Here is an 8,898-nt window from a genome sequence, read left to right on the forward strand (position 1 = left end):
TCAGAGAAAATTGCCATGTGAGACTTTGGCCTTGTATTTGTGCTTTGACAGACTACAGAATTTTTGTGTAATTTTGTTTCAAAGGTAAGCAAATCCTAAGGGAACAGTCTTTTAAGAACACTTTTTCCTTAAATATCCTGGAAAATACAGCCTTCGGTCCTGCTCTTTCATTTGGTTTTAACTGGCTAAACCCTCCCTATTTTATAGTAATTTAAATAGTACTTTGACAAAGAAATGATAGCTATGATTTTTTTTTAAAAACTGACACTAAGACTCTCTCGAATAGATACCCAGGTGCATGGCAATTGGGACTGTGAAGCTTTCCTACTGTATAAAGGCACTTTTCTTAAAGCAAGATGTTTGGAGGAAATCTTGACTGATAGCTAGTTATATCTCATCATCTGATATCAGATTCTTTTTTTTTCATGACTCTTCTTTTGACATGTACATATTTCAGTGTCTTTTTTTTTTTTCTCTTTTCCTTGTTCTATCCGGAGTTATTTTTGTGATGAGAGACATCATAATATGTCTTTGGAAGATGTCTTTGCAGCCCAGAACGGGTTTTAAAATGCTGTATCAAAGGCTGGAGAAATCTCTGTCACTACATTTCTAAACTTCTGGTTTTCTGGTGGAGGCACATGGTGGCTTTATATAGCTGATACAGTAGGATATTAAAAAAAAAAAATAAATTAAACTGGGATGTAAAGGCATGTGGCTTGCAGAGAAAACTTCCCCTGTGGCATCAAATAAAATTCTTGGCTCTCTATAGAACTAATAGACTGATTCTGTCCATACATGGTGACCACCGTGTAACAAATTGGTGAGAAAGATTTCTGACCTAAGCAGCTTACCTGAAATACCCTTTATTTCTTTAACCTAAAAAAGGTATACAAGGGATAGATTGATACCTTGGGATCAATAATAATGTTGAAATCAAGACATTTTTCTCAAGTGTATGGTATTTAATAAAAAGAAAAACAAAAGCTTATTTTTAACAGAGAAAATAAGACATTCTGCTATAAAAAATATCTATCAAATAGAGGAAATAATGATGGTTGCAGAATGTTAGAGTACTTGTAATTACTAGCACTCCCTAGATTCTCTGTGTAGTCATGTAAAACAGCATGGAAGTCTTTTGCAGTGCTGCATATTTATCTTTCTGTATGGTTTTTTTTCCTGCCTTGTGGGCTGTACATACAGAATAGTCGTCTGTACACTGATGAGGAATACTGCTGGTATTTTTTTTATCCCTTTTTTTTAACTCTCTTGCCCAAGAAAGAGGATTTTTCCATCCAGCTTGTTTACTTCATGATTTATGTCTAAATTGACAGAGTCCTTCGGAGGCATTCGTGTTAAATTTGAAACAAACATATTTAATGCTCGTGTTGTAATAAAACAGCTAAAAGAGCAGATTAAAAAGATATGCACAGAGGGGTCTGATTGATTGAGGGATTGATTTTACTACTTTTCCCGTAGGTGGGTAGTGATGGCTGTAAATCTCTTGATAATCATTTCAGAAGCACCTTCATCAATAAACTCAGAAGGGACAGATAGGCGTAAAAATTTGCCAGCCATCAGGTCAAACAAAAGGCAGCAAATGTGTATAGTATGAATTGAATTAAATAATCCCACCTTGGCCGGTTGTGGCATTAGTCATGTTCATTTTTATCTCGGAGGCGGGAGAGTTCCCCATCACTGTGATTCTTTGGGATTTGGGGAAGCAGAGACGGGGGAGGCTCTTTCCCTCTATGTTTTTTTTCCTTTTTTCCGTTGGCTCAACCCGTATTGCTTACGATTCAATTATGTGGCTAAAAGCTTGTGTTTGTGAGCAGTGATCAATTATTAGTTGTCAGCAATAATGGAGAAGGATTAAATTCTGGTGCCCCCTTTCCCCCCATTTCCCCCCCTCCCCTTTTTTTTTTTTTTCTGCGGAGTTTTCATTAGAAAAGAAATTCACAAAAAGAAAAGAAGAGAGCAAGGGGGGGGGGGGGGGCTGACAGAATGTCAACAAGAGTAGTCATACCTAAACCCACGGAGTCACAGGACTGGCCATGTCCATGCTGAATAGTGTGGTTCAGGCTATTGATAATAAAACAATCCTTGCTTGCTGGTGCTCGCTGCCCCTGGGTAGCTGCGCCCCAGGACTGTCTCAAAAGTTTATTATACATCGGAGCACAAAGCCAAGTTCCCAGCTGACTGCAGCATCTGGAAGCCCCTAATTACCCACATTTCTAAAAGATATGTAACCTGGGTTGGCTGAAAAACAGGCTTGCTGGAGAGGTCAGCTGTAGCAACGTTGGAAACTCTTGGGCGGTGTATCTTTTTCTAGTTTCAAAAAAGGGCAAAAGGAGAATATAGAAGATGAAGAGAGCGAAGAGGGAAAAGTAAAATGAAAAAAAAAGGGGGGGGGGGCAAGGGGAAGAAAAAAGAAAAAGGAGAAAATTAATGAAAAGAAAGAAAGAGAAAGAGAGAGAAAGAGAAAGAGAGAAAGAGAGAAAGAGAGAAAGAAAAAGAAAGAAAGAAAGAAAGAAAGAAAGAAAGAAAGAAAGAAAGAAAGAAAGAAAGAAAGAAAGAAAGAAAGAAAGAAAGAAAGAAAGAAAGAAAGAAAGAAAGAAAGAAAGAAAGAAAGAAAGAAAGAAAGAAAGAAAGAAAGAAAGAAAGAAAGAAAGAAAGAAAGAAAGAAAGAAAGAAAGAAAGAAAGAAAGAAAGAAAAAAAACCCAAACCCCAAACAACTATCCTTCTAACTGCAAAGCGGGTATTTTTCAGGGTGAAAATGCGGACGGTTGGGTCTCGCGCCCTCCGCTCGGTGCCGGACCGGGCCAGGCTGACCCTGCAGTGCTGTTGCTGCCGCGGCGCACCGGCCGCCTCCGACAGGCTCCGGGTGTGCAAATTTGCAGAAAATATTACATCAATTGGATCTCCCCCCCCCCCCCCCCCCCCCGATCGTTATTAACGATGTATTATAACGACGTGGGGATTGTATAGCTTTTAACCCCTGCGTGCGAAGGGTGGTTGTTTCTGATCGCAACCCTTAATAACAATAATCCAACCTAGTGCGTGGCATCTCATTGAAATCGTCTCTCAGCAGAATGAACTGCAAATTATCCCCTGTTTACCACCTCCCTTCAGTGCTCATCTCAATGAACTGCAGATCGATCCCCACCACGGGTGTCTTCCAGCAGGGCTGATTTGCATTGAAGCACATTAGAAAGCCTCCCACCTCCATGGAAAAGAATAAACGGGGGGGGGGGGGGGTGTGGGGGGTGTGTGTGTGTAATCGGGGGAATAATCGCCAAGGTGTGGCGGGGAGGGAAAAATATCTGTCACTGTCATTTGGAACTTCGAGAGGGAGAACCAGAGATCAGTATTTACGCTGGTGAACTCTCACAACTTCTGCTAGAGACAGTGACGTTTAATTGATGTATTGCTATCAACAACAATAAAGACCGATTTTTCTCTAGCCCTGGCAATGCTGCTCTGCCCCCACCCTTTCCCCACCCCTCCTGGCCCCCAGCGAAGGAGAGGAAAACAAACAATAAATAATCAAGAGGTCCTGGATGAAATACCAGGCGCCGCTTTATGCACTAGCGAGGGAGAAAGAGAAACGAAAACAAAGAAAAAAGTCATAAAACTTAATTTCTCCAGATTAATTTCTTTTTCTTAAAACCGTTAGTTTTCTTCTTGTTGCTGCTGTTGTTGCTTTTTAATTACCAGACCACGGCCGCCTTTTCCAGCCACGAAGCAAAGGTACTGCACATCTGGGGAAATTTGTCTTGAGCTTAATCGACAAATGTATAATGAAATTGTAAACGCGAATAATTTTGGGAGAGCGGCTAGGGTAGAAGCCGTGGGAAGCTAACGGAGTGATTGATACAGTGCGAAATGCAGGCACAGACGTGTAAATATATCCGCGTGGGTACTCAGTGTGCATCTCCGCGTGGCTAGCTGTAAGTAACGTGTGCATTTCGCTGCGTTCAGGGTTGGGTTCGTCCCCACCGTCTCAGGGTGAGGCGGGTGACAGCCTGCGCTGAGTGTATCCATCTCTGCCGAAACAACTCTTTAAATATTCAGTGAAAAATAATGTCATGTGAAGTACCACCTATAGCAACATTATTATCTTCATTCTTCAACATCATCCCCGCTGATAGCTTCGTTTGTCTCGTTCTCAAAATCTACTGTACTGAGTGCGGCGGGGAGGGAGAAAAGGGGGAGGCTCGCCCTGTGCAGGAATGGTAAGGAACCTCAGTGGCCGCTTCGCACCGCTCACTAAATCCTGGAGGGGCACCTGGGAGGCTTTTTCGGTTCGTACGCGTTTGGTTGGCTGGGTTTTGCGGCTCTTGGGTTGTTTTTTTTTTTTTTTTTCACCCTTCTCGCTAAACGTTTTACAGTCTCTTTCGTTTAATAATAAGAAGAAAACGCCGGTGAACCGAACCGGCTCCTGGAATGGGAAGATTTCGCTCTCTCCCACTTCTCCTCTCGCTCGCTCTCGAGTTTTACAGGCTCATTTGAAATTGAAATTAGTTGAATCTGATCAGCGTCTTGTTTTTACAGAGAGTTTGTTAATACGGAGAAAAGGAGTAGTTTCTAAGGAAGAGTAAATAATCCAGCGGGGGTAGTGGGAGGAGAGAGCCCTGGATGGGTCAGGGTGTGTGTGGGGGGGAAGAAATGGCCCGCGTTCAGCTATTTTTCAAAGCGTAACTTTTGGTGCGCGGAGCAGTGCCGAGGGACGGTGTCTGAGGGGAAGAGCGCGGTGGGACGCGCCGTGTATCCGCGGCGTACGCATGCCGCTGGGTACGCGGGGTTTCAAAAGTAGCATTTGCCTGTAGCTTCTTTGCAACTATACTTTTATTTCGAGACCGTGAAATTAGTTTGCAAGAGGTTCCTGTTCCTGCTCTGGAAGCAACACCCGGGAGTTAAAGTTGGTGTGACACGGCGGGAGAGCGGAGCCCCCACGGTCCCGGGGCTGTACTCTGCTGTGACCACGCACAATCGCCAGCCCGAGAGTGCACGCCCGGCCGGCAGCCGGCCCGGTCTAGCTGCGCCCGCCGGACCTCCAGCCCTGAGCGCTCCTCAGAGTTGGCGAAGTTCGGCTGGGCCCGCGGTAGTTCCGGTGGTTCCGCTCCTCCCGCCGGCTCCTGCGCGGCCACCTGTGGCCCCTGCGCGGCCGGGGGCGCTCCGCTCCCGCGTCGTGGAGCAGAACGCAGGTCACGAACGGTCCCAACCCCAACCCCGCCGCCGCTCGCACCGGCCACCCTCTGTGCGGCGCGGGTTGATTGACGTTCTGCGCAGCCAATCGGCGCGTCGCGTCGGGCGGGGGGCGGTGCGGGCGGCCGGTCCTCCCGCCGCTCCCAGCAGTGCCCTAATTGTCCTGGGAATGTGTGAGGTAAAACCTGAACTCGTCCTATTTTCAGCACCCCGTGGCCGTGATATATGGGGTTGGGGGGGGGGAGGGAGTTGAGGGGCGGCGGGCGAGAGCCGGGGGAGGGCGGAAATGGATCTTTATTCGGAAAAGCGGGGACGAAAAGAGAAGGAAAAAGAGAAAAAAATCCACCCGAAACTTTGTGCAGCCGCAGGAACGGGACGCTCGGCGGCAGCCGGAGCGGGGCCGGGAGCTGGCCAGGGCTGTCGCCGGGCAGACACTTGCCGCCGGTGCGGGTGCGCGGTCCCGGTGCTCCCCGCAGTGCGTCCTCCCCCCTGCCGGTCACTGCTTGCCCTGCCCCGGGGCTATGGGGAAGAGGGGGCTTAAAAATATACATTAAAAAAAGGAAGGAAAAAGTGAATTGCAGCGCAAAACTACGGGAGGGAGGGCGGCGCGGCGAGCCCGTCGGGGCTGGAGGCAGGAGTGAGGGGACACAACACATTCCTATAGTAACGGGGATGGCGCGGAGCAGCCCCGGCCGGTTGCTAAGAGGGTTAAACTGTATCCAAACAGCTTTAGGGAAATCCAGCCCCTTCTCCCGCCACATGGATCGACTCATTGGGTGGGAGCGGCGGAGAGACAAGGGTCTCCAGCAAATCAGCGCCTAATTGATTAAGGCGAGCTGGTTTGAATAGAGCTGGCCATGTGCCAATCGCCTCTCAAAGAGCCCCTCTATGATTAATCGCAATGCATTATTGATAATCATAATTATAGCAGGACACATGCGCGGTGCGCGGAGGACTGGGGAGGCTGGGGGGGGGAGGCTCGATTTCCGTAATTTTGAGAAGATTTTTTTTTAGTAATTTTTTATTCTGCCCCAGCTGATGTTTGAGCCAGCATGTCGCGGAGGAAGCAGGCGAAGCCTCAGCATTTCCAATCCGACCCCGATCTGGCCTTGTTATCCCAGCGAAATGGTGAGTTCTTCTCCTCTCCCTCGCACACATTTTAACACAAACACACAAAATAGATCAACTTACCTTGCCGGGGAGAAGGGGCCGCGCCGGGCAGCGGAGCGGGACAGCTGGATCTCCCGGAGCGACGTGCCGGTGGGAGTCCTACTGCGCTTTTGCTCCGAGTTCTTGGCTTTTATTTTTTTTTTTTTTTTAACTCGGCGTTGTGTTTCGCCTGTTTCTTAACGAAACTCCAAACTCTTTCCGTTTTTCGATGTTTTCCCTCCGCCCTCCCCCTGCGGGGCGGTCTGGCATCCTGAGCCCGCGGGAGATGGATCCGCGCCCCCAGCGCCTTCCTCCGCACCCCGCGGAGCCGGGGAACAAAGTGGAGCTGCCGAGGGGAGGCTGATCCCGGAGCCCCGCGGGACGGATGCCCTGTCTGGCCACACACGCTTCCCGTGACGGCCCCCCGAAAGGGGCGGAAAGCCCCCCCCGGCACCCACTTTCTTGCCCCCCCTCCCTGCCGCACCACCCCCGCGGACCCCGGCGCTTCCGCACCCCCCGCTCTCCGGAGTCCCGCCGCGGAGCAGCCCCGGCCTCCGGCTGCACCGAAAGCTTCCTGGAGGCGGAAAAGTTGCCGCCGCCGGGCCGGGGCAAGGGGGAGATCGCCCCGTCCAGGAGCTGCCGCCGCGCCGGAGAGGGGCTCGGCGGCCCCCAGCTCAGAAGGTCCGGGCAGCGCGGGGCTTGTTTGCTTTCCCTAAGGTTGCTTTTTTTCTTTCCTTAGTTCCCCTCTCCCCTCCAAGTCGATGAGCGAGGAATAAGCGCTGGCTTTGTGTTCGCCAGGATTTGGAGAGGGAGCGTGTGAAAAACCTTTTTATTTTTTTATTATTATTATTTTTTTTTTCTTCTTCCTCCCCTCCTCCCTCTTCCCCCTTCCCCGCGAGAAGGGGATTTCGGCGGAGTCTGGCGGGCGGCGGAGGGACCGTGCCTCTGCCCCTACCTGCCCCGGGACGCGGGGTGACAAGTGGTCGGCTAGAGCCGCGGCCGGGCTGGCGGGGCGGAGTGGCCCCGGACAGCGTCCTGCCTTGCAGCGGCCATGAGGCAGGGGAGAGCCGGTGGGCGGCCGGCGCTGGGCGCCGAGGGCGGCGCGGGGCAGAAGTGCTTCAGGCGGGCAGGTAAGGGAGGGACGGGGCGTTGCAGTGTCCCCGCGACCGCCCGGCCTCGCCGGTCGGAGTCACCTTGGTCTTCCCGCGGCAACTTCCCAGGAAGAGCTGGCGCCGGGCCCTTCGCTCCGGCGGTGTCGTGCGTTGTGTTGTGCCTTGTGCCCTCGGCTGCCCGGGATCGGCGCGATAAACGGCGTCTGAAAGTTCACGGGATGTTTCCCTGCGTCTGTAGGCATTTAGAGGGCTTCCAAGTTACCTGGAACGCCCGCTTCGTAAAGTGGCAAATATATAAGCACTTGCTTCGCGTACCTCTGCCGAAACGCTGCTTAAAAAGTCATTTGGGACCCGGGAGGCGACTTCTGTTTTTTAGCAGAGTTTTGTGCAGTCTTCAGTGCGCTCGAGTTTCGCCTTTTGCTCAGCGTAATCCCTTCTCATCTCAGTAGACGTATTTATTTCTCGTCCGGTATTATTTGTACTTCCGCTCGAAGTTTGGAGCAGGAGTTGAGGGTAACGTTAGGGTTTATTGGTCTTTCATCGGCCTCCTATGAAAGAATTTGGAACGTCTTAGAGTGAGCAGAGAAAGGGAAGGCTAAGATGGAAATTATCTTGCTGGGAGAGAGGGATTTTCCACATCTTCACTTTGTAGGATTGCATGTTTTGACCTTCGCTTTTTTTTTTTGTTTTGTTTTGGTTTTTTTAGCAGATAGAGCACGTCAAAAATACTTTTAAGTATCTTTTTTAAAAGTAGCTGTTTTCTTCTAGTTTGAGTCTTTTGATCTGATTTTACACATCGTTTTCAAGTGAAAGACAGTGGGAGTGTGAGAAAGGAATGCTCACTGAGCAGCTTTCCTGCCTGTTGCTAAAGGGTGTTAGATTTGGATTATTTAAGTTAGTTGGATTTTGGCTGAAACGATAGCATGGAAGTGCAGCTTTTGTTTAGTTTGCACGGTTATCGTAAGTTAAATAAGTAAATAACGAAGTTTATTCTAAAAAAAACACGACCGTTTTCCTAGAAAAAACAGGGTGCTTTACTATCAGATCTGTAGGAGCCTCCCCCCGCCCTTCTGTAGTAATGATTTTGGGTTATGGCTGGTTTACATGGTTAGACGATAAGTTTTGAGTCAGTTGCCCAGAGGGTGTGTTTTGTAACGGTGTTTCAGGATTCAAAACGCTATAGTAGTGTTAGCAGAGTTACCCGCAGCCTTCCGGGGTCCTCAGCCCTGGCAGCAGCTTTCCACTTGGGCAAGACAGGGTGGGCAAGCTGCGGTGAGGGCGAGTTTGCATTATATGCCTTTAAATTGCAAAACAAACCCCGAGATTCCAGGCGCTCCTTTCTTCCTCACTCATACTGTGGGTTGAGGTTTGCCAATTCATGGGAAGTCTGTGCAGGGCTCAGGCAAACGCAGCATCGCTGGTCCTTGGGGC

At 49.4% G+C, this 8,898-nt stretch overlaps 1 protein-coding gene across 7 annotated transcripts in view; it reads left to right on the top strand.

Moving 5' to 3' along the window:
* Nucleotides 1-3,301: 3,301 nt before the first annotated feature.
* Nucleotides 3,302-8,898, top strand: part of SALL1 (spalt like transcription factor 1) — a 17,836-nt gene continuing 12,239 nt past the window's right edge. Inside the window, exons 1-2 of one of the 7 annotated variants that reach the window (XM_061469055.1) lie at nt 3,302-3,748; nt 6,242-6,334. In XM_061469055.1, coding sequence (XP_061325039.1) covers nt 6,259-6,334 — 76 coding nt within the window. In that variant the 5' untranslated portion in view covers nt 3,302-3,748; nt 6,242-6,258. The other 6 variants (XM_061469058.1, XM_061469056.1, XM_061469053.1 and 3 more) reach the window with 6 other exon arrangements.

Source organism: Pezoporus flaviventris, unplaced genomic scaffold (genome assembly GCF_033815535.1).
Source record: "Pezoporus flaviventris isolate CSIRO_AGI_PZ_B2104156 unplaced genomic scaffold, CSIRO_AGI_Pfla_v1 ptg000054l, whole genome shotgun sequence".
Lineage (NCBI taxonomy): Eukaryota > Metazoa > Chordata > Aves > Psittaciformes > Psittacidae > Pezoporus > Pezoporus flaviventris.